The 26,525-nt window shown below is 43.6% G+C and overlaps 1 protein-coding gene across 1 annotated transcript in view; it reads right to left on the reverse strand.

Annotated features, from left to right (window-relative positions):
* The window catches only part of NAALADL2 (N-acetylated alpha-linked acidic dipeptidase like 2), a 762,753-nt gene that overhangs the window by 51,507 nt on the left and 684,721 nt on the right, over positions 1-26,525 (reverse strand). The window contains exon 12 of the mRNA XM_063131966.1: positions 3,376-3,469. Within this exon, the coding sequence (XP_062988036.1) occupies positions 3,376-3,469 (94 nt within the window). The remainder of the gene's footprint in view (positions 1-3,375; positions 3,470-26,525) is intronic.

A 26,525-nucleotide genomic window follows, 5' to 3' on the forward strand; every position in this document is an offset into this window, starting at 1 on the left:
TTACCCTTGATAAATAAAGAGCCCCTAGTTTTTACCCAAGCTCTAGAGTCTGTGTCAGTTCCTTCTCTGCCCGCAAATGGCTGCCCATCAGTGTAGCTGGTACTAAGTTAGATGGACCAGTGGTCTGATTCAGTATCAGACGGCTTCCTGTGTTCAGTCGGGCTTGTATTCATAGGTTGCCCTGGGTGTGTTTGTGTGTGCAGGATCTCGTCTTGAATTGGGATATAAACACAGCATTCCACCCAGGAAATGGTTGTCATTAGAAAGTGTGTCTCATTGCTTTCTCATCCACCAATCCCCAAATACCTGCCAGTAACCTTTATTTTCAAGCATATAACAGGCCTTGTTGATTTAATCTGGCATTTTCCGTAGCTTTGGCTAATTCATTAGTTTCAGTCACTTCATTTCAAAGAAAGGGGAATTATTTTCATGACACTAATGCCAGCAAGATAAGCTTTCTCAGTTCCGTTAACTTTGCAATTTTGTTTAATGAAATCTCCTACTGACCCAAAGGCCCCCACGTCTCCAAGACCAGTTTCATTAGGTGGTCTGCCTTTGCTCTTTCTTTCTTTCTTTCTTTCTTTCTTTCTTTCTTTTTGTGTCCGATCTCATATAAGAAAGGTTTGTAAAATTGTCAAAATAACTTCTCCAAGTTTTTCATGCATTTATTTCACCTGAGGTGCATATTCAGGGGCCAAGCATGGACTGGTGGTGATGTGTGTGTGGGTAGGGGGTATACTTAACGTGGACACTGATATCCAGGGAGACCCAGCAGATGCTCAACCCCATTACAGTGAAGAAAAAAACAATGGGTACATTATAGCTCATGCTTAAGATCTCCTATTTCCCTGTACCTATGCAACCTATGCAGGATTTGATGGAGCCAATCAGAAGCAGAGTTAGAGCAGAATAAGCAATATTCTGAATAATGAATTCTTCTGGTCCCTCTACCTGGCTCATCTAGAGCAATAGTAGGAATGTCAGAAAAGTCTAGTGTGTGCATATTGGGGGTTGCTTTGACCTTTCATAGGCTTGACCATTCTCTCCAATTTTGTTCTGTCTTCAGTTAGCTGGCCTTGTAAATCCTGGCCCGTTTTCAGGAACTTTCTCTCTCCCTTTGAAAAGGCATTTTTTTCCTGCCTCTTTCACAGGAATCCAAAGAATTTTCTCCTTGGGGAGAGGGGTCCCACATACCTTTCTTAAAGTGTACCACATTGCTAAGGGGGCTTCTTATTATTTTTGTAGTTTTTCAAAAAGCGAAACAAAAACACGCCTGCTTAACTCAGCATTTGCAGGAGCCCATCAGTTCTAAGTGAATGCTTTTTGAGACAGGGGCATAATCTACACCAGGCAGGATCTAGCACTATGATAGTGGTATGAAAGCGTATATAAAAGGCAGGAGCCACACTACGGCTTTATAGCGGTTTTGATTGAAGAGCACTGAAAACTGTTGAGGCCCATTGACACATACCATATACTGCTTTCATACCACTTTCATGGTGCTATATCCTGCTTGGTGTGGCTCCTGCCTTTTATATACCACTTTCATAGTGCTAGATCCTGCTTGGTGTAGATTAGGCCCATGTGACATTGCCCTTTCCAATAAGCACTCAGTAAGAACTCCTGGGCTCCTGCAAGTGCCAGGGGTGTATTGAAAAATAAAAATAAAGAAAGACGACCCCTCAACAACTGGCTATATTTAAAAAGGTATGTGGAAACCCTGTCCCCTCACCAAGGAGAAAATTCTCCAAAATTCTCACCTATCCCAGCTTCTTTTACCTGAGTTTTCATTTTCCCCTCACCCCGAAATACCAAAAATGGAATGGTCAAAATTTTCGGCCCAGCACCAAAGAAATACGTCGAAGTTGGGAACAACTGGGCACCCTTTCTTGAATTTCGTAGATTGTAGAGATCACAATTACTAATGCTGACTTTGCAGCTTTGCTTTAAAATAAATTGAAATGTATGCTCTTATATCATTATTATATCTTATATATCTCATTGCCACACACCTTTTTGGTTTTCACTTTCTTCATCTTTTTACTATATATATATATATATATTTGTACTCCTACTTACATATTTTTCTTTCTCTCATTTGTTTGTGTAAACACCATTTGCTTAACTGTTGATAAGCACACATATGCACAGCCTAACACGGTCAAGTTGTTTTATAGAAACAGAATCCATGCGAGTAGAACACAAAATGAAAATTAGATGTCCATAATTCTACTGTAACCCCAATAAGAGGAATAGCCATTGCTTGGCATTAAAGCACAATCTTCACCTGCATGAAGTCCCATCTTCTTTCTCTGCCATATCCAGGTAAAAGGATTTTGGGTTGAGAAATGCCCTGGCCTTTCTCTGTACTAGGAATGAGTTGATGGAGCAAACTACATGGAATCATATGTGATAGACCAGACCATCTGTAATTGGCCAGGTTACAAGCTGGAAGCCATCAGGGTAGAGCTGGTCTTCTAGAATATTCCATTGAACAATGTCGGTATAAATATTGTTGATGGTGACCGTAATGTTTGTGGCAGATCTAATCCTTGATCAAAGCCAAGATTTCAGAATGCTCTAAGTCAATCAAAGTCAAGTCCATCCCAGGACTTATACTTGACTGGCAGGGCAAAGGGGATTTTGGAATGAAGACTGACAGTCTGCTCGTTGCTGGCTGTGTGTAAGCATGGAACTATAGAACTCAACTCTATATCTATTAAGCTTAGTCTGAGTCCAATTTTGAAGAGTTCCAGAGCTCTGCACACAACAGTGACCAGTCAGGCAGGTGCATTACTTCCCCGGGGCCTGGACATCTACATTTGCCATTGTTGAGGAAAATTGGTCTTCCCATCCACCACCCACCTCACCCAAATACACAGATCAAGGTCATACATTGCTAACACACAGCCTTCAAGAACTGGCTGATAAATCAACTCGAGCAAATAATTCACCATTAAATTATCCAGCTTCCTAGCAGCTGCAGAAAGAGAGGGATCTCCTGCTAACATGAGCTGTGGCAATAAATAAAGAGAAGATGGCCAGTTTTCAAACTGGGGAAATTACACCCAGCCTACAAGTACCATGGGGTTCAATGCCCCATCCCCCCATCCCTATGTCAGGCTGTACTGCATGGAGGAATATAATTACATAGCTTGGCCCTCAAATGGTGTTCATCATTAATTGAAAATGTTATATGTATTATTATTTAACTGTGAGATGCCATTTATGCTTCTATTAAGTAAGTTAAAATTTACCAAACATAGAAGCCATTTATGCTTCTATTTAGTAAGTTAATATTTACCAAACATACCCAGAAATACAATAGCAACGACATATCTCGACTAATCAAATTTGGACTATGGCTTAAGTTACCTTGAAGGCTCTTCTGAACTTCTAATGCAATATCCAGGGCATTAAAGGGTAAAACAGGATTGTTGGCGATTTGTAAAATAACTTCCCCCGTCAACTGGAAAGAAAAAGAAAAGAAAAGACATTCACAAGTGATCAAATGAATTTTAACACATTTTATTCCATTTCAGTGGAGGGAGCAGAAAAAGAAATGAATTAGAGCTTTGTGCAGATAGCCTCTTGAAATTCTCCTCCCTATTCATGGGCTGAGAGATTGAGGTGGGGGGCAATTGCATCAAATTTCTCCAAGGGGAGGATAAATTCTCAAACAGTTTCTCAGAGGTAGAGCTCACCAGCAGCCACCACTGTCACACAGCTTCTTTCTTTTTCCCCTTAGGTTTTTTTGTTTGTGCTGTTTTGTTTTTTGTGCTGCCACTGCAAGTGGCAACATCAGTGAATATGTTGGCAAACCTTACATCCTTCACCATGCCCCATACTTAGCGCCATTCCAGGGCAGTGGAGGGGGGAGGGGGAAGGAGGCCACCACAACAATGGTGCAGAAAATTTGGTGGTGGTCAAGTGGCATATAAAAGTCAGGAGCCACACTACTGTTTTTTAGCAGTATTGAAGTACACTGACAACTGTTGGGGCCCATTGACACATACATACATCACTTTCATACTGCTATATCCTGCTTGATATGGCTCCTGCCTTTTATATACCACTTTCATGCCGCTTTCATAGTGCAATATCCTGCTTCATGTAGATTAGGCAGCGGTTAATGTTCTGCATTTTCACTCCTTAATCACTTTTTCTAAAAAAAATTTAAAAACACATATTGCCCAAAGTTACTGAAGGGACAGAAACATTATTATTTAATAAACAAAAGGTACCATTCAGTGTTAGAAGTTAATGCTAGCATTATTTTCTTTTCTCCCCCAGAACCAACACAACAGAAACAAAATATTAGAAAGAATTTTGTTTCTGTGGCACCCCGGTTGTGGAATGAGCTCCCCAGAGAGGTCCACCTGGCGCTTACACTGTACTCCTTTCGTCACCAGCTGAAGACCTTTTTATTCTCTCAGTATTTTAACACTTAATTTTAACTTAAATTTAAATTTTATTGTTCTAACTCTGTATTTTAATCTTATGTCAATTTTATCCTGGTTGTGCTTTTTATACTGTATTTTGTATTTGTGCTTTTAACCTGTTGGTTGTTTTATTATGGTTTTAATTTTTGTGAACCGCCCAGAGAGCTTCGGCTATTGGGCGGTATAGAAATGTAATAAATAAATAAATAAATAAATAAAAGTATGCATATACCTGTCAACTTTTTAATCTCACTGTTAAAAATGGTTTCTAGAAATTGATCAGCCAAATGTATTTGATTAATCTACCAGTTAAGCTTGAAACCCTGTCTCTGCTCCTTTTCTCTCTCAGGGCATGTCTAGATCTAGGGAGGGGAGGGGGAGGATCTCATGATATGATAATTGCGAGATCCTCCCCCTCAGTCTACACATGGTGCGCAACATCCCGGGAGGAAGAGGACGTTGTGCCAGCCATTTTTATTTTTTTACTGGAAATGAGCACATGAGTGCTCCATCGCAAAGGTCAGTGGTTGTTGTTTTTTTTAAAAAAATCCTGCTCCCATTCCTGATGGGCATGGAGCTCCGTGCTCCGTGACCAGTTCCTGGCTCCTCACATTTAATTGCAAGGAGCTGGGACGGCCACCCACACATCCCACTGTCTCGGGACGATCCCAAGACCTTGGGAAATGTCAGGATTAAAGACATCCCAGTTATCCCAAGGGAAGGGAGGGATCATCCCTCTCTGTCCCTGGGATCCCCTGTGTGCCATGTGGTCGCACAGGGATGATCCCGGGGTGATCCCTGGGATAACGACTCATCTAGACATGCCCTCATTCTCTCTCTCTCTCTCTCTCCCTCCCTCTCTGTCTCCCTCTGACCAAATTTATCGCCTTCCTTTTCAAAAGGTAGTCTGCATGTTATGACCCAACTATGCTAAGGTCAAACCTAGGGTGACCATATTTTGGAAACCAAAAAGGAGGACAACATGGTCGGCCCCCAAGGGGGGGTGTCTAGCACCAAGGGGGCATGCCCACCTGAACATAGCCTTGGTCACATGTCTGATTTTACAGCACACATTTAAGACAAATCTGTTCTACAAAATAATTTTAAAACCTCAATTATTAAAAAATTCCTAAAAAATGAATGGATGAATGGATCTGTTTCAAATTTGGTATGGCTAAAGCTCTACCTAAAAGCTATCATGGTGCAAACTTTCATCTCTTTATCTTTAAAAATGACGATTTTAAAAATAATAATTTTAAAACCTCAATTATTAAAAAATTCCTAAAAAAATCAATGGATGAACGGATCTGTTTCAAATTTGGTATGACTACAGCCCTTCCTAAGAGCTACCATCGTGCCAAGTTTCATGTCTTTATCTTTAAAAATGATGGAGTTATAAGCATTTTTGTTAATTCCCATTAGAGCTGCTCTTTGGCTGGGGAAGATTGGAAGAATCCGGATTCCCCCTCCCCCTCCCGGATTTGTCACCAAAAACCCAGACAAATCCGGGCAAATCTGGTCATATGGTCACCCCATCAAACCAATCTAGCTGTATGTAGGGGAGGGTGATAAATTCATTTGGTTTGCATTTCAATGCAGACATACCAAACACAAACTTCCCAAACCTGTGCTCATCAACCAGAACATAGTTATTAAGAGATATTCACACTTTCCAGAATATAGTCACACCGTTTGCAAATAAAGCATACATATAATAGGAAAAGTTTATATAAAAAATGTGTACATTCAAAGAAAGAGTGCACAAATTATCTATTATACTGAGGTTTTGGAGGGGGGAGTTCCAAAGTAAAGGCATGGAACGAACTTTATGTTGGAAAAATGAGAAAGTAAATGGAATCAAATTTGACAGATTGGTCCATTCCTGGTCATAAGATTCATCTCACCACTTGAAAACTACTGATTTAATGTCTGTGCCACTTTATTATGTGTAGTCTGGCCATTGCCTTAGCTAGATGGGGTGAAATCCCGGGGCAATCCCCGGGATTGTCCCTGTGCAGCCACATGACGCACAGGGGATCTCGGGATCAGGGAGGGATGATCCCTCTCTTGCCCTGGGATCTTGCCCTTCACTTTAGGCCCACTTTGTCGGTGGTCTAAGGCTGAGCCCGAGACCACGGAATATTTGTGCGGGTGTCCCGGTTTGTCCCAGTTCCTCCCAAGGAGCCGGGACCCATGCACTGAGCTCCTCAAGAGCTCTGTGCCCATGTGGAGTGGGGTGGGGGAGTGGGGAGAATTATTATTATTATTTTAAAAAAACTTACCTTTTGCACACAAGTGCTCGAACGCATCTTCTGGTTCTTAAAAATCAATCAGAATGGTGGGCGCAACGTCCTCACCTTCCTAGGCCGTTGCGCACCTCATGTAAACAGAGGGGGGATCTCGCAATAAAAACATTGTGAGATCTTCACCCCTCCCTTGTACCATAACAGGTATGTCTAGCTAAGGCCCAGGCCTATCCACACCTTAGAAACATCTACACTGGAGTAGTACAATGGGTTGTGCATGGACAGGCCCCGTGCTGCCATAGAGGCAACTCAGGCGGCCGCTTAGAGCGCCAAGCAAACGAGGGCTCCGAACAGCGTACCCGGAAGCCGCTCTCCTAGAGCGGCTTCCGGGTGTGCTGTTCCAAAGCCGCCGCCCCAGCCTCCGCCCAACCCCAGCGTCCTGGCTCCTTCGAAGCCAGGATGCTGGGGTTGGAGGCGGAGGGATCAGCAGCAGCAGGGGCAGCCGGGCAGGGGGCATCCTCAGCAGCCCCTCAGCAGCGGCGGCGGCGGCTCCTCACATCCCGGAGGCAGAGGCGGCTGTGAGGGGGTTGGTGGGCCGGCCCGCAGCGGCCCCACCCTGCATCATCATTATCGTCGCCACGCCTCGCCCCGGGCCTGGCTCTCACCCGCAATGCGCTCCGGTTCCACGACCCAGGCACGCCGCTTCAAAGCCTCTGCCCTGCCCCCCAACCCCAGCGTCCTGGCTTCAAAGCCGGGAGCAGGAGGGAGTGGGCGGGCAAGCAGGCGGGGGGGAGCAGTGAGCGAGTGAGTGGGGTGGGCCTTCAGAACGCGCCTGCCTAGGGCGCAATATAGTCTGGCGCCGGCCCTGTGCATGGAGCTACTTTTCGAAACCTCTCACAAACTTCAGTTGGTTCAAATCAATGTTTGATGGGGGTTATGTGTGGTACACATCTCACCCATTTCAAAACAGTGACAATGATTTCCTGTGCATTTCTGGGCATAATTTCACGAGCTGGCGTCAAGTAGAAATGTTGGAGAAATCTGCAATAGAACCGAATGAGTTTGGATTTTTATGAATCCAACCCATAGATTCTGCAGTTTTCCTCCCATCAGGCAGATTCCACGGACTTCTGGACTGTTCTTTTAATCTTTGGATATTTCGCATATTTTTATTCATAGAAAAATACACAAATATTTAAAACAATTTGGCCAAAAATATGCAGTTTCCCTATAAGTTAAAGGAGGAAAATGAGCATTTGGGGGAAATCCGCATATTTGGGGTGGGGTGGTTGTGCATGCCAATTTGCACAAATTGCATATGAGGAAATTCATATTTTTGCAAAGTCAGAAATGGTGGGGAAACAATTCCTTTGATGGGTAGACAACGGAGCATGACAATCTGTGAAACACAGGTGGAATGTATTGCACACAATCCATATATCCCTAGTGTCAACCTATAAACCCCTACATGGCTTTAGACCAGGGTAGCTTATAGACCACCTAATCCTGTATAATAAATAAACCTGCTCATGTTTAATGAGCATCTGAGGATGTCCCTCTGCAAGTACTGCACCTACTGAGGTTAGGTGGGAGGTGACCTGAGAACAGGCACTCATAGTGAAGTGCCCACCTTTGAAATACTCTCCCTAAGTCCATATACCTGGCATATACTCTTATGAAGTTTTGGCAGCATGTAAAACTATATTCTTTCTGCCCCGGCCTTTTAAATTCACTGATTATTTTACTTACTGCTAATTTTGGCATTTTAGTATTTTGTGCCAGTTTGTTATACATGCTGCTGCTGTCATTTTTTGTTTTCAACTTTTAACGATCTGGTGTGTGCTTTTCTCTTCGTTTCCTGTGTTGTATATAGATATGTTTGTGTGTGATGCATTTCAGCGCATTTCATTGAGAGATGTTTCATGGCATCTTACAAAAACATTGCACACACACACACCCCTTCCAGGAAAAAAACTAAAAGTGCAAGAGGAGTTTAAAGCTCTTTTGTTTCAAATATAATGAATACTCAGTTTGGTAATAACAGCACACTTACTGACATTAGGAAAAAGCAACAACGTATCATCGACCAGAACAGAAGCAGCTGAAATGATATCAAACACCAAGGTTTTCTGGAGAGGAAAGATGAAAAGAATCCCAGCAAAGAAGTTTGAGGCAAGACACTCCCACAGTACAGAGAGACAAAGAACACACCATGGATCAACTTGAAATCCACTTCCAAGCAAGGGCAACTTCTGAAGGTGTTAAGATTTATACCTAAAAGGGGGGTGGGTGGAGGGGGGGGAATACCACAGAAGATACTGAGAAAAAGAACTGTCATCATCTGTGAAGGTATTACAAGGAGGTGAAGGAAAGTTCTGCAGAAGAACAAAGTTAATGTTATCTGAAAAGAAACTGGAAAGTTAGAGAGGCATTTTAAAAACAGGACATGAAAAATTAAAAGCCACAAATGCTGCATTCCAGTCCAACACACACCATCACAACTACTTAAAATTCCAAATGAGGGAGGGGGTCCCACGAGCTGGTTAAAATAGTGGTCATTCCTTTTAATATCACTGTTATCAATCGATGGTTTATAAATATAATAACTGAATAAATAAATAAATATTCGATTGCAACACACACAAACCACATATATATATATATATATATATATATATATATATATATATATATATATATTTAAAACCAGCATGGTCAGAGGCAACGACACTGATCATGAGTTAGACAGATGGACATATCTCTTGATTTTGCTTTCTCCTGCATTCAAATTTCTCTCTCCCAAATATGAAGAACTTTGCAAATGTTGATAACTATCTTATCTCTAGTTAAAGGTTATCAGGAGGCAGCACTAGCAGAATGGGTAACAGTGGCTAGGTGAACCAATCCTCTGATGATACTCAACGTCCCCCTGCCCACCATGTACACACGCACGCACGCACGCATGCACGCATGCACACACACCAGTTCCCAGTCTGCACTGGATGCTTTCACGAATATGTGCACCAGTGTGCATCTGCTGAAGAAAAAGGGAGAGCAAACACTATATTAAGCATGATTAGAAAAGAAATTGAGAATAAAACTGCCAGTATCATATTGCCTTTATAGAAATCTATAGCGTCTCCACAGTTGGGATACTGTATACAGTTCTGGTCACCATATTTTAAAGAAAGTTTTTCTAGAGCTGGAAAAGGTGCAGAAAAGGACAACTAAAATGATCAAGGGGTTGGAGCATCTCCCCTATGAGGAAAGTTTACAACATTTGGGATTGTTTAGCTTGGAAAAATGAGGCTAAGGAAAGGTGTACCAAATTATAGAGGTGTACCAAATTATGCATGGTGTGGAGAATGTGGGCAGGGTGACATTTTTCTCCCTCTCTCAAAATACTAGAACCTGGGGTCATCCCATGAAGTTGATTGGTGGGAGATTCATGACAGATATGAGGAAGTACTTCTTCACACAGCGCCCAGACAAACTATGGAATTCACTATCACAAGATGTAGTGATGGCCATCAATTTGGATGGCCTTAAAAGTGGGTTAGACAATCCCTGGAGAAGAAGGCTATCAACGGCTATTAGTCCTGATGGCTATATGCTACCTCCAGTATCAGAGGCACTATGCCTATGTACAGCAGTTGCTGGGGAACATGGGCGGGAGGGTGCTGTTGCACTCATGCCCTGCTTGTTTGTTTCTTATGGGCAACTGGTTGGCCACTGCATGAACAGAATAATATACAAGAAGGCCCTTGGTCTGATCCAGCATGGCACTTCTTACGTTCTTCTTTTCTTATGAATTCACATGAATATAGCACCCTTTTTCCTGTTGAATGAACTGAAAAATTGATCACAAGTAAAATGGGAGTGAGCCAAACTGAGCTTTGAATTGAATTTCATATAATTTCTGGGAACGTGAACATCCCTGGTTCACTGGGAGCAGAGGGCTTTTGAAACTTGGCTGAAGGGATCAAGGAAATAGGCCAAGGACAAGGCTGCATATGGCTCCAGGGCCACCATTTGCCCATGCTTGATATTTATGCTCATATCACGTTTGCTTTTTTTTTTTTTTTTGCATTGTTTGAGCAATGTATGCATGTGAATCTAATGGGAGGGGTGAAAATTGGGTGAAGGATCTGAAACCAGTTTCTATTTGTGAGCAACATTTGACTTCCCTTCATTGGCACAATGGGTGTTTTGGGGTTTAAAAAGGTTTGTTTACTTATTTAATTTAAATCCTACCTTTCTGTCCAAACAACGGTGCACAAAGTGGCTTGATGAATGTTGGGAGGAGGCCGAGGGTCGGATGGTACAAATGATTAAATTTAGCTGTATCTAAATAAAAAAGTGATGCTGGGAACATCTGATGACTAAAGCAATTTACAAATGTTGTGATGTCCTCTTTTCCCATCACAGCACAGGCACTCGCTATGTGTGTTAATGGGGTAATTGTGCTGTTTATTAAATCACGTATGTCGAATGTTAACCTGGAGAAATCAATCACCGGGAGGGAAATTCGGAACATTGATTTTGAACAGGGTGAGTAATCACCCTGCAGAAACATACATCAAGCCCGCATAATGCAGCAAGTCAGAAAAGGCCACTGATTTCTTATTTATAGTCTTATTTTTGGCTAGGCCATCCCAGGAGGACAGCATTGAACATACATGCAGAACAGACACAGTTCTCCAAAGAGAGCCCTTTGAAACATGGAGTGAAGCATGTTCTGAATTATTAAATGCAATACTACTGGCTGGGATCCAAAGAGCTGCTCTAGGTGTGCTTAACTCCCCCTTCCACAAAGTTTCAAAAGGGTTTTCTTGCTAAGGATAGACAAATCTGTTGGTTTGGTTTTCTCTCCCATTTTTTTTAACATCACAAGTTCTTTCTATCTCAAATATGAAGAAAGTTACCAATTATGGTAAATTCTAATTTAAAAAATGAACTCAATTGAAATTCTTACCCAGCTACACCAGCCAAATGCAATAGCTATTCCCAGCATGAAAAGGACCTTGCTCTAGTGTCTGCCTGATGGTTGCTAAAGATGAGGAGTCTGTCAGGACAAAGGTAGGGAGCTATTTCAATTCAACACTAACACAATAAATTGGGATGGTGAATAGGGATGGAGAGACTCAGGCCATAGCTAGATGGGGCAAAATCCCGGGGCGAGCCCAGGGATCGTCCCTGTGCATCCACTTGATGCACAGGGGATCCAAGGATTAGGGAGAGATGATCTCTCCCTTGCTCCGGGATATGCCCCTACACTTTAGGCCTGCTTTTTCTGCAGTCTCGGGCCAATCCCGAGAATGTGGAATGTGTGTGCGGGCGCCACGGTTTGTCTTGGGTCCTCGCAGTTACTCGCAAGGAGCTGGGACCCGTGCATGGGGCGCAGAGCTCTTCAGGAGCTCTGCGCCCATTGGGGGTGGGGTGGGGTGAGCAGGAAAAATTAACAAACAAACAAAACACTTACCCTCTGTGCATGAGTGCTCGTGCGCTCCTTCCTCTTAAAAACAAAACAAAATGGCAGGCGTGACGTCCTCTCCTTTTGAGGTCATCATGCGCCACGTGTAAACAGAGGGGGAGATCTTGCAATAAAAATTATCACGAGATCTAGCTGAGACCTTACTCAGGTCTGTGCTGGGCAGACACCCACAGAGCTGCCGCTGCTGCCCGCCCATGCAAGCTGGGCCATGCTAGCCTTTGAGGGTTCATTGACCTGTCCACTTGCACTCCTTGCAGGTAAGTACGAAGGATTGAGAGGGATCCTTAAAGTTTGATCTACACAAATCAGCTTTTACGGAAAAGCCACATTTCAACCCTTTGTGCTCTCTTTGCAAAGTAAGAGCATGAGGGGCTGCTGCTGCTGCCGCCCTGAGCAACCGTGCCTTCCTCTGCTGGGAAGGGAGTGGGTCTTTTGCATAAAAGCTGACTTACGTAAATTGGCTTTTATTGAAAAGGCTCCTTCTTACTTTGCACTCTCCTTGAAAGGAAGGAGCACGAGGCGGTGCTGCTACCGCTGCTGAGTAACTGCACCTCTTTCTGCTGGGCACCTGCAGCAGGAAGTATGGCTGCTTGGGAGTGGCACCACCTCATGCTCCTTCCTTGCGAAGAGAGAGCAAAGGAAGAGGCACTTTTTTTCTGTAAAAAGCCAAATCAAAAATAAATCCCTACTTCAGAGCTACCATGTTGCCAAGTTTCATCACCTTATCTTTAAAACTGATGGAAATGTACGCATTTTAAAAACTCCATAGACTACAATGGAGTGGTTATTTCAACTTTAAAAGATTCCAAGAAATGAAGGCATGAACAGATCTGCTTCCAACTTGGCATGGCTAAATCCCTACTTAAGAGTTATCATAGTGCCAAGTTTCAACTCTTTATCTTTAAAAATGATGGAGCTGTAAGCATTTTCCATAGACTGTAATGGAACAAAACAGACTGGAGCTTCAACGGGACTCCTTTCTGCCCTTGGGGTATTCAAGGGGTTTTTCACCATCCCCTCTCTGCTCCAAAAACTTGAAGCTTCATCAAAGCTTTGTCAAAGCCTCAAATTTTCAGAGCGGAGCACACCCCTTATTAAATTGTGTATGTAAGAGTAAAGGTGCTTATGGTGCATTCACACCTTTATCCATGCATCAATGGGGCCTTTAAGGATGCCATTGGTGCAGGGGGGATATGTGAAATTCAGGAAAGCTCCCAACAATATGCACTGCCCATGGTTGCATCCATGGTGGGCAGCTCATGAGTGCTCGAGCAGTTTCTGCGCTCGCAAGACGAGCACTTGCAAGAGGAACTGGGAGCTCATGATAACCCTAGAGAGGACCGTGATATACCTGCCTGACATACAGCTATAAAGGATGAGGAGCCTGGTAGAAAAAGAGAGTTCCTCTTGCGTTCATTTAAACAAAACAAAACAAAATCTCAAGTTCTTTTTCCTCTAGAATATAGAGAACTTTGCTAATTTTTTGGTAAAGTCTTATCAAAACCAAGTGAAATGATTTGCTTGCTCTTCCCTAATTATTAGAAATGGTCAGAAAGTCAAGGTCTGAACCAACATCCACCCTTCCCCTCCTTAAAAATGTCCACCGGATCATGTGATGCATTTATAAGTGAGTTTGTGCCAAGGGAAACTCCGACATCACTTTGTCCATCCAAGTTTAGAGTCACATTGCTCTAGTCACTATGTACAGGTTTCAGAGCGACAGCTATAGAATAATATTTTTAAACCCTAGCAATTATGCATAATATCCTTTCCATAAATCAGGGTGTCATCATTGTAAGGCAAATGACATTTTGAATTCCTGCTTCTGCATGATCCACAGCTGACTTAAGGGGAAAAAATGGGAAAACACAAAGCCGGGTCTTAATGCTGTTGCGAAAAGGCATAACAGAGGGATGATGGATTAGCTAGCCAGATACATGAGAAATGGTCGACATTTCAAACTGGATTCACAAGCATGCATACGTCAGCTCTTTGAAAATAAATAGAAAAGGAATTGTATATAAGTTTCACACATAGTACATTTTTCAACTACTATAGTGCTCATTCTTTAAATACAATTAACTATTTATTAACAGTTGGTTATATGGAGGCTGTGAAGTCCATTGCTTGTGGTGAAAAGCTAGCTCCATCAGGATTGGCCTCTCCCTCAACTGTTGTCCTGCATCACCCATTCTCTCAGTCTGCAGTGGAAGAAGAGATGGGAGCAGGGACATTCTGTTGACTTGGCTGAGACAACAGCTCCCTTTGGCTCCTCTCGTCTTGAACTGTTATCAATTATAATAACTTCATACCTTCAAAAACTACTGCCTACCCAAGTTTGCTTTTCCCCCTCCTCCTTCCCACTCCTTTTTTTATTTTATTATAAGCCTGAAGGAAGGGTCTATCTTATTACTGGTCTTTGTACACAGTCCTGGGATATAGATAGATAGATAGATAGATAGATAGATAGATAGATAGATAGATATTTAGCTGAAGATTGGGGTAAAAGTGCAGCAAATAGATATTCACTAGCAGGTTCACAACCATCATTTTTGTCAATTATGAAGAGACTCCATTAAGTGATGCATTTGAAGATGGACACTTCGGACTATAGATGGGGGAAAATCAAATTCTCTCCTCACAACCCCTCAGATGAAACAAGTGCACCCTCTTTGTCTTCACATAGGAGGCTTGAGGTGGTTCTAGAATCAGGATTTTTTGCAGCACGACATTGGCCAATTTCTGTGGAGGAAATTTGTGCAACTTAGGAAAATCATGCGGTATTTATTTATTTATTGCATTTCTATACCTCCCAATAGCCAAAGCTCTCTGGGCAGTTCACAAAACATGCTAAGCCATAGTGGCTCTGTTCAGAAGACACCTTAAACCCTGTCGGTTAATGCTTTTGGTTAACCTGCAGGGTTTAAGCTGTCTTGTGTGATGCATCTTGCTAAACCCTGCTCACTCACTAACCACAGTCGGACTGTCTGCAGCTGTGTTCGTGGCTCTAACTGTGGCTTAAAGTGTTGTGTGAGACAGACAGCATAGATTGTAGTTAGTGCTAACCCCAGAGAACCACAGTTTCGCTTACCACACAGTCTGAAGTGTCATCTGAACAGGCCCAATGTTTGGCTCAAAATACTTAACCACTGTAGCTTAGCATGTCATCTGAACAGACCCTAACTGTAAGGACTGAGACTCATGTTACATACATTTTCACATTCTCATACACATCAGCTCCATACTTGTGGGTACAGGTAGCCAACCTCACTCATACTCCTGAATACCTTTGCTAAACTTAATGAAGTTGTTTAAACTGCCCATGATGTCATCCCTAAAGCCATTTCGCCTGAGCACAATGATCTTCCAAATGTCACTTTAGTCCAATTTTATGAGAGGTGAGAGATGTGTGCATGTCCTGCAGGCACATTATATTCATCCTTGTGGGAATTAGTGCAGTCTTGACAGGCAGCTATGGAAAGCATTACAGAAAAGAAAAGAGAAGGAGCAAACCAGTAACTGCATCTTACTATAATATTTTTAACTTCCTTCAAATTTAGCATTTGTTTTCCTACAGATACTTCACTTTATGAGGATTTTTCCATTCTCTAGGAGATTTTTGGTTTCTCAGGGACTAAACAACATAACCATCAGCATTTTTGTGAACTGCCCAGGGAGCTTCAGCTATTGGGTGGTATGAAAATGCAATAAACAAATACATAATTTGAGATTCCTTTATTGAGAAATATAGGCCATATTCTGCACCATTCTGGACCTGTATTTATGGAATGATAAGATGGGAATCAGCCCTTAAAAGCCAGATGACCAGGGAAAGGATGCATCTAGACAAGGGCTTGGGATAAGGTAGCACATGGAACAGCAAGCCAACTACTAATTGACCATTTATCCCATGGACAACAGCAAATGTTTTGAAGAGTGTCACCACCTTTACTGCCAGCGGGGGGAAAAACCTTCTACCTGCAGAGAGAAAGAGCTATATGTGCCTGATCCAGGCACACTTGAATTAATGCAGAACTCTGAACGTATGTATCAGATGCAACACTCCATCCACCATCTCAAAAATTTAGACGGACCCTTCCCCATCTGCTCTGAGTCCCCCACAAACTTCAAATCTAATGTATGTGTCTATATGGTAATGGTCTACTGCCATATATGGTCTATATTGCAGCTTGGGTGTATTCCTGGATTCAGCCCTGAGCCTGGATGCCCAGGTTTCGGTGGTGGCCAGGAGCGCATTTGCACAGCTAAAGCTAGTGTGACAACTGCGCCCATTCCTTAAGATGCTGGTCTTGGCTACAGTGACATATGCCTTAGTTACATCCCGATTAGATTACTGTAATGCACTCTACATGGGGCTGCCTTTGAAGAGTGTTTGGAAACTTCAGCTGGTTCAAAGAGCTGCAGCCAGATTGTTGACTGGGGCTGGTTACAGGGAGCACAGAACTCCCCTGTTACAACAGCACCACTGGCTTCCAGTCTGTTTCTGGACACAATTCACAGTGCTGGTTATCACCTATAAAGCCCTCTATGGCTCAGGTCCAGGTTATCTGAAAGACCGTATTCTCCCACAGGAGCCTGCCTGTGCTCTGAGATCTTCTGGGGAGGCCTTTCTCTCAGTCCCACCAACACCCCAGGCACACCTGATGGGTATGTGGGAGAGGGCCTTCCCGGTGGCTGCTCCAAGGCTCTGGAACTCCCTTCCCAGGGAGGCTAGGCTGGCTCCCTCTGTGCTACAGTTTTGGGGCAGGCAAAAACTATTTTTGTTTCAGTAGGCTTTTGGAACTATACTGGACCTGTGTTAATGTATTGGATCCCCCCCTCCTTTAACCTGAGTCAAAAAGATTTTTTAATCTTTGTGATTACAACTTCATGAAAGCTTTCCCATTCCTGTGTTCCACGTCATTGATCCAATTCAAGCAAAGAGTCTGACAACTCAAACAAGTGTTACTTAGAGCTCACATAACCTCATGCATTTGGATTTTCTACAACAGACATGCACTAGTGACAAATGGAAAGGTATTGCTACAATACGTGTCACCACTGCTTCTCAGCAGAGACAAATGCTGATAGAAGCAACAAATCAAACAACATTCTAGGAATTATTATTTTGGAGCTTACTGGGTGGCTTCCTCCGCACCCCCGTGCTTTTTATGTGAGCTGGGGCTAAGTTAATCTACGTCCAGTCTATGTCACTTTGGCATCTTTTAAACTTGTAATTCTGATCTTTTGCAGTTCTGTATGAATGTGCTTTAAAAAAAAATCCCCATACAAAATGTACTTAAATATTTATTCAGCTGTGCTTTTTTTCCTACACCCACTGCTTGCACAACAAAGATTTAACGCTTCCCAGAGGAAGCCCCGAAATGAGCAGAAATGCTCATTCCTTGATCAGGACAGGTTGGTAGAGCTCCCTTATGTGAGATCTGATGACCTGGCCCATTCCAGAAAAGAGCATTTGCAGTCATTTCAGGTTGCCCCAGAAGTTGTAAATCTCAGTTTTGCAAGCGGTAGGTGCCTCTCGCGGTTGGGAATTGGCAGGCTGTAAGAGAATCAGGGGTGGCGTAATTGCCCTATTGGATGCTGCTCAAAATACACACATAAATGTGTCTGATACATTTAAGCCATTGAGAACTCTGTTGTGTCTTTAGAGGCCTGACAATAGCTTTATCCCTATTAACCTTAAGATATGAACGAGGTTGTGGGGTATTGGAATTTGTGAAGATCAAATTCCACAATATTCCTAGGCTGAACTAGACAAAGGGCATGTTTAGATGGGGCGATATCCCGGGGATCACCCAGGGATCATTCCTGTGCGCCCACATGATGCACAGGGGATCCTGGGAGCAGGGAGGGATAATACCTCCCTTGCCCCGGGATAGCTGGGACGGCTTGGTCCCAGAATCGTCCCAAGACCGTGGGATGTGTGGGCGGCCGCCCTGGTTTGTCCCGGCTCCACGCAAGTAAATGCGAGGAACCAGGTATGGGGCATTGAGCTCTTCAGGAGCTCTGTGCCTATCAGGGGTGGGAGGGGGTGGGAATGGGATTTTGTTTTTTGTTTTTTTAAAAAAACTTTTTGATATACTGCTCCTGCACTCATTTCCGATATATAAAAAAATCCCAAAATGGCAGGCGGATGCCCTCATCCTCCCGGGATGTTGCACGGTGCATGTAGACTGAGGGGGAGGATCTCACGATCACCATATCGTGAGACCCTCCCCCTCCACCCCCCTGGTCTAGCCATGGCCAAAGTTGTTCTGCAGTAGTTAACATTTTGGCTTACAATAAACAAGCTTTGAAAGAAAATGCAACACACAACATGGTGGATTCATCAACCAATATTTTACATGAACATTCTTGACTACTGAACTTGATGTTGACAACCGAACTTGATATCCCAGTTGAGATTATATGCAGTGGGTGAATGCCTGACTAAATGGAGGTGGGGAATCAGATGCAGAACGTACCTAGCGCAACTTCTGTGGTTATTTTCCCTTCCTTTTGCATTTTAAAAGCTGGACATCTGGTTTTCTAATTATATCTAAATGGCCTCTTGACACACACACAGGCATGCTCTCTCTCACACATACACTGAATGCTGTCTTCAGATTTATATTTTATACTTTGTCTCCCAAAGATTCAAGTTTAAAATTAAAAAAAACAATGACAGAATTTTGTAGGCCCGGACAAAAAAAGGAAAGCAGGGAGGTTCAATGGGATTTCTTCCAGGTAATGTTTTCATTTGTATGTTTTAATTCTTTTTTAGGTTGGCTTAAATCTTTCTTTTCTTTTTTCTTTTTACAAAGGCCCCTAAAAGTGCAATCCTATGGGTTGTGCTCTCGATAGACAAAAGGCTCTGGGTTTGAAGTCCTCTGCCTATCCTATGCTTAGCTTGCAGGAGCCAGGCAGGACAAGAGGAGGATGGAAACGATTTTGTATTTGTTCCTCTGTTTAAAATACAAAAAGCAGCTATGGGGACCTATGAGTTTGTCTAGTTGGCTTATCTTTTGGTGGGTGGGGGAGGAACTGGAGAAGCCATAGGATACTGCATATCCTTGCCTCTTCTCTTCCCTCCCCTCCCAACAGCATGGCTCTCTCCTCCCTCGCTGCAGTTGCAATATCATAAGAGAAAGTTTCCATGGTGGATGGCCGGGGGGAAGGGGTGAGAAAATCAACAATAGAATCTCCTCCATCTTTACAGCTCTGTCTATGGGTGTGGAGGAGGAGAACCTCAGCATCCTATGGCATCCAAGTCCCTATTTAGGGACCATAGGATTGCTCTTCCCAAAGTCTAATAAAGAAGAAGGAGATAGTGGTCTGTATAGGACTAGAGCCTTACAATGCAAACCTACATGTGTCTACTCCAAAGTAAGCCCCACTGAGTTCACTCCCAGCTAAATGTATATAGGATTCTCCTATTCCGTGCATTGTACATGTATATAAATTATACATTTTGCACAAAAGGCAGGGCATTTCATCACGGCAACTCCTGCACGATGTTTTTAATCATTCTGTTAATTCCACCTAGTGATGCGTATCAAGCCACTTAAGGTCAGCCTGCAACGTGAGTGCTATGCTTGCCAGGAGCAAAGAGGCATCCGGTATCAACCAGCCAAACGGAAGTGTAGCTGTTTCACGCAGGGTTTCAAACAGCAAGGCCTATGTCTCCGAGGAAAGACGTGCCAGTTCACCTCAGCTGTGTGATGCTTATTAGCCATTGGCCTGTCAGATTACATTGCACACATTTTTCTGCAGTTTTAAAGGGAGGGAAAAAAACAAAACCAAACCTGGCAATGAAGGAAAGACATCACTGTGAGACAGTATTTCTTGGGCAGGATCCACACTACTGCTTTAAAATGGTTTATAACAGTAGCTTTCCTGTCTGGAAGGAGGAAAACCTAGTTCGGAGAGGTGCTTTGGACTCACAAGAAAAAAGGGGATGAACATCACTCATGTGTATATATATATATATATATATATATATATATATGTCAGAGAAATCCACAATGGAATCAAATGAGTCCAGATTTCTATGAATTCAACTGACAGATTCCACCGGGGACTGGCTTTTCCTAAAATGCACCGATTCTGCACACTTGTGGACCAGTCTTTTTAGGTTGTTGTTTTGTTTTAGGGTTGTTTTTGTTTTACTTTCTAGAATTGTATTTGAATTTAGTTATAGAAAAATACATAAAATTAGAGAAGTCCATTCTCCTCATGGGCTAAAGAATGCAAATGTGCATTTGGGGTGTGAGTGTGTATTTTGGAGGGACCTGTGCATTTTCACAACAGACTTGAGATCTGTTGGGGGACCCCTTCTCTGCATCCCACCAGCACAACACATTCACTATGATGGGACAAGGGAGAGGGCTTTCTCTGTTGTGGCACCCCGACTGTGGAATGCCCTCCCCTTGGAGGCCCGACTGGCGCCAACGCTGATTTTATTCTGGCGCCAAGTGAGAACACGGCGTTTTAACAAAGCTTTCAATGGTTGAATTCACTAAGATGGCACATTGTTTTAACTGTTTTAATTGTTTTACTGCTTTTAAATTATATATTGTTTTAACTTGGTTTATGGTTTAATTTGTTTTTAGCTGTGAATATTTACTGTTTTATACTGTATGCTTTTATCTGTACACTGCCCTGAGATCTTAATGATATAGGCGGGATACAAATTAGGGGTGTGCACAGACCCCCCCCGCTCCACCCCGCGGGCCGATCCGAAAATTTCAGATCGGCCTGCTCCACGCCGCTCCGCCCATACTCAGCTCCTCTTCGCCGCGGAGCTCCAGCTCTGAATCGGAGCTCCGCAGTGGAGGGGAGTGGTGCCAGGTAAGGCTGGGAGAGGAGGGCAGGGGGGTTTACTGGGCCCTGCCGCCGTCGCCGCCCATGCGGCGATGGCGGCAGAGCCCCGTAAGGGATCAAGGGGGAGGGGGGCCTTACCTGCCTCCGTCCGTGGTCCGTCGGCTTCTTCAATTGAGCCCGCGGTTCAGCCAGGAAGTCTGGGCCGCAAGTGCATGGGCGACAGCGACAGTGGCAGGGCCCAGTAAACCCCACTTACCTTTCCGGAGGAGCTCCGGATCGAGGCGAAGGATCCGCCTTCACCTCGATCCTCTTCGCCACGCTCCGCCGGCCCCCCAATCCTCTTCGCCTCCGCCTTAAGGGCAGGCGAAGCCCCCCGCTCCGCTTCTAATTCGCCGGTCCGATTAGAAGTGGAGCACATCCCTAATACAAATGTTTTAAATAAATAAATAAATTTGCGCAAATTCAGGAAATTGGAAGAAAAACCTATTCTGTTACTGAGCAGACAACGGAACAAAAGGTACCTGATAATCTGCAAAATGCAGACAGATTTTACAAAATCCATACATCCCTATTGTATATACAACCATCCATGTACATGGCGGTAATTTTCCATTCTCTATTGACTCCACAGGACCTTCTTGTCCCTTATCTCTATTAACCTTCCCATTTTTAAACACGGGGTGGTACTCATGGAGTTACTCAAGTCCAATCAGATATCATGCATGTGTCGGAGCAAACATCTGCATATATCTCCTGCAGTGGATGGAGAATTATGCAAGCAATGGATACAGAATCAGATACTCACCAATAGGAACTTCATGCACGAAACCCAATCAGATAACCAGTGTTTGTGGCAATCACCTCTCTGGGAGGCAGAATTGAGAGCTACATTTAATACGTCTGTTCCACTCTTTCCTGTACCAAACTGCCACTTATTCGGCTGGGCTATGCGTGCACACGCGATTGGGTGAGGGCCATTCATTTCAACCGGAATTGCTTAGAATGTGTTCTCAGGGGATTGTTCCTAAAGCGATTTTAATAGGGGTAGAAGCCGTAAAAGCAAATTCAGGAGAGAGCCAACAAACGAAATCCAGAGTACAACATGTGGTGCTTCAGCAACATTTCCCCTCTCCATTTAGTTCAACAACAGAAGAGCCTGCTCTTAGACAAAATTGCTGGCAATAAACATAGATTCTTGAGTTTCCCTTGAAGGGTTACTACACCTCAAGTGACAATTGAGGGATGAAGAATACCCTACATTGCTCTGAAATAATATCCATCCCCCAGGATATTCCTCAGTTGATATGATAGTACGGGAGAAAATAACATTCTCTTTCTTGTGCTTATTGTTAAAGCTTTCCCCTGTTCAGCAGAACACACAATAAAATGTGACATTATTCACATGGAAAACAAACTACGTCTCACTGATTCCTGTGTCCTAATAATTGACCTAATTAAAGGCTCAAATACAAACTCAAATACATATCCCTGTCAGGTTTGAATGGGCAGAAAAGCCATACATGTTTTACTCATTAAGACATGTTGCTGTTGTTCTTTTTCCAAAATAATTTAAGCTGCATTGAAATAGTACTCCACTTGTTATGTTGATATATTTCTCATTAAGACTTACTGGAGCTAATGTTATCCACCGTGCTATAAATCACCACTCTTAATCTTGTGTGCATGATGCCAGGATGATTATTTCTAATGCTGGGCTGAAACCTACTCCCTATTTTCGGGAACTTTCTCTCTCTCTGCAAAAGAGGCAGTTTTTTCTGCCTCTTTCACAGGAAGGGGGAAAATTCAGAGAATTTTTCTCCTTGGGGAGGGTGATAATGTTTCCACATACCTTTTTTCAGTGTAGCCAATTAATGAGGTTGTTCCCAAACATTCCCAAATTGGTTGTTCCCAAACTTTCCTCCAATTCAAATAACCCGGATGGCCTTGGCAATTGACTCCCTGGGTTGAAATTGCTGCTGGTGATTGCCAGGTCGGTGAATAGAAAAACTGCTATCCAGGACTTGATCTTGGATGAGCATGCTGACCTGACTTGTATCACAGCGACCTGGTTGGATGAAGCTGGGGGAGTTGTTGTGTGTGCCTGAAGGTGGGTGCCCGGGACAGAATAGGGATCCTGTTGGTGTACCATCCACCCCGCTGCTCAACAGTCTCCCTTCCTGAGCTAGCCGGGGTAGTCTCGGGGTTGGAGTTGGAGTCCCCCCCCCCCAGCTTGTTGTGCTGGGGGATTTCAACATCCATGCCGAGGCTGCCCTGTCAGGAGTGGCTCAGGACTTCAAATCTACAATGACAACCGTGGGTCTTTCCCAAAAAGTATCTGGTCCCACCCATGCTGCTGGGCACACTGTAGACCTTGTTTTCTGTGCTGGATGGGGTGACAGTGATCTGATAGTGGAGGAACTCTCTGTAGTTTTGTTGTCATCGACAGATCACTACCTGGTGGGGTTTATACTTGCTGGCACTCAGAACCTCTGCAGGGGTGGAGGACTGATTAAGATGGTCCACCCCAGGAGGCTGATGGATCCTAATGGTTTCCTGATGGCTCTTGGGGATTTTCCTGTTGCCTCGCCAGGCGATTCTGTCAAAGTTCTGGTCGATCTCTGGAATGGAGAAATGGCCAGGGCAGTGGGCACGATTGCTCCTGAGAGACCTCTCCCACAGAGTGGAGCCACAACAGCCCCCCTAGTTTTTCAAGAAGCTAGCAGTGATGAAACAAGTGAGATGGGACTAGAGTAATGCTGGTGGAAAACTCAGAATGAATCTGACCGAACACGGGCTAGAGCCTATTTGAAGGCCTACTCTCCATGGCAATATGGGCAGCAAAAAAACTTTTTCTCTCTGCCACTATTGCTTCTGCAAAGAGCTGTCCAGTGGAGCTGTTTTGGGTGATCAGTGGCCTTGAACCACCCAGAGAGTTTTGGCTGTGGGGCAATATATAAATGTAATAAATAAATAAATAAATAATTTTTACACACTGGTCCCCAAGAAGAGAATTTAGACCTTTCAAAAGCCTGCTGTGACCAATTTGCTCAGCACTTTGCAGACAAAATCACTCGGATCCGCTCTGAGTTGGATGCTATAGTTGATACAGACCCAGTGATGTAACTTTGGCACCTGCTTGTCCAGTATTATTGGATACTTTTCAATTTGCAAAGCCCGATGATGTGGACAGGATCCTTGGAGAGGTAAGAGCCACCATGTGTGTACTAGATCCTTGCCCTTCCTGGCTTATAAAAGCAGCCAGAGGGGGACTGGCTGAGTTGGTAAGTGGAGTGATCAATGCCTCTCTTCACCAAGGCAGGGTGCCAGCCTGCTTGAAGGAGGCAGTGGTAAGACCCACAATGAAAAAGCGTTCCTTGAATCCCACTGTACTGGATAACTACTGGCCAGCCTCCAACATCTCATTTTTGGGCAAGGTATTAGAGCGTGTGGTGGCCTCCCAACTCCATGGATTCCTGGATGAGATGGATTATCTAGATCCATTTCAATCTGACTTCAGACCTAGTTATGGGACAGAGGCAGCTTTGGTCGCCTTGGTGGATGACCTACACCGGGAACTGGACAAGGGGAGTGTGTCCCTGCTGGTTCTGCTGGACCTCTCAGCAGCGTTCTATCATGGTATCCTTCTTTGTCGCCTTGCTGGGATGGGACTTGGAGACACTGTTTTACAGTGGGGAGGAAAGAGGGCGTCACGCCCACCTTTTTTTTAAAGGAGCTGAGCGCATGTGCGCTATAGCTGTAACATAAGGGGGGAAGCCACGACCCTGCTCCCCCCACCCCTGATTCCTCCCAGCCCAGTTCCCTCCCTCTACTGATCCCCGTTACTCTCAGGGAGGAGAGAAGAAGCTGGGATGGTCAGCTGTCTCAGGAAGATCCTGAGACTAAGGGAAGAATTGGATTTTCCCAGACAGTATTTATCCTTGGGGGAAAAAGATTCTTGTCGCTCCTTCCTCCTGGGAGTCCCTGTGTGTCATTTGAATGCACAGGGACTCAGCTGTGACCAGGCCGAATTTTCAGGCTGGTGAAGAAATGACCATAGTCTGAATGGTGAGCTGTGGCTCACAAACAGCTTGCTGCATGGAGGAAGTTGCTGCAGGGAACAATTCCAAGCAGCTGTTCAGAGTACATGCGCCTGAATTGAACTTTCAAATTGTACAACAGTCAAGTATATATATTTCTAGAATGTTAATAGCTAAAATTGATACAGAGGGGAGGCCGAGGATGTGAGTCTGCAATTTCATTTCAAAATCCTGTTTTAGAATGATATAGGGCTTAGCAGCGGCTCCTTTTCTTTTTAAACACCCTTAAACTTCTTCAGGACTTAAGGGATAGATTTACAGAAAACATCCTCCCAAACGGATTTCAGACATCCAAAACGTATTTACAAACCCTGTAGGGGATCTCTAAGTCTTCCAATGGTTTTATAAGGCATGGCAATAAATTCAAGGTGAGGGTTGGTGGAAAACGATTTGCAAAGTTCTTCTTGCTATATTCGAGCAACCATGTTATTGGGTCCTAGTTTTATATTGCCAAATTTATTTATTTATTTATTAGCAAATTTAAATTATTTTTATTTATTTATTGTACATTAAAGAGATTATATTATGCATTTTATTTTGTTGTCTTTGGGGCTTTCATTTTTGTGAATTACCCAGAGAGCTTTATTTATTTATTTATTAAATTTCTTTGGCTATTGGATGGTATAGAAAAGAAATAAATGAACCCCACTTTTCAAAGGGCAGTCCTCTGTTTTAAGGGCTTTCAGATATCAGTCCACTCTTTCAAGGGCTGTTCAGTACAAGAGTGTTTTAAGATAAAGAATTGGAAGAATCATATGGCAGCCCAAGGCATTTTGCTGCTTGAAGCAAAGGATTAGATGGTAGGGCTGTGCATGCCCTACCTGAACGGATCTGAAGTGGAGCAGGCTGATCCAGACCAACCCTGATCAATTCCGGAACTGGGCTTAAGAGGTGCGGATCAGCTCACTCCACTTTGGATCCAGGGATCCATAATGGAGCGGATCACACCCCTACTAGATGGTGCCCCTCCTATTCCATGTACAAAAGCTAATATGGCTTTGTTTCCAGACCCCTGATCATCCTGGTTGCCCTCCTCTGAACACGCTCCAGCTTGTCTGCATCCTTCTTGAATTGTGGAGTAGTTTTATACAAGGAGTAGTTTTCTTTTCTTTTTTAAAGTATGACTGTCCACAGAACTCAAAAATCTGGTTTTAGAATACTCATCAGGTTTTGTCCATGTACCCCTTTGAAGTTCAGATTTCATAAAGGTTACGCAATTAGTTTCCCCCACCCCTGTTCCTTCAATCATGTATTTTCTCTGATCACATCTTGACTACATTAAGTAGCAATGCTTCTCGGCATGTTGTCAGATCTCATCAGAAAGCTGTGATGCAAACCCTATTTTACATTGTGCTTAGTCCAGGATATTTAAGTATATATGTAGGCATTTTCTAAAGAGAAGCTGGGATGTATCCTTTGCCTG

The sequence above is a fragment of the Elgaria multicarinata genome, chromosome 8 (assembly GCF_023053635.1).
Source record: "Elgaria multicarinata webbii isolate HBS135686 ecotype San Diego chromosome 8, rElgMul1.1.pri, whole genome shotgun sequence".
Taxonomy (NCBI): Eukaryota; Metazoa; Chordata; class Lepidosauria; order Squamata; family Anguidae; genus Elgaria; species Elgaria multicarinata.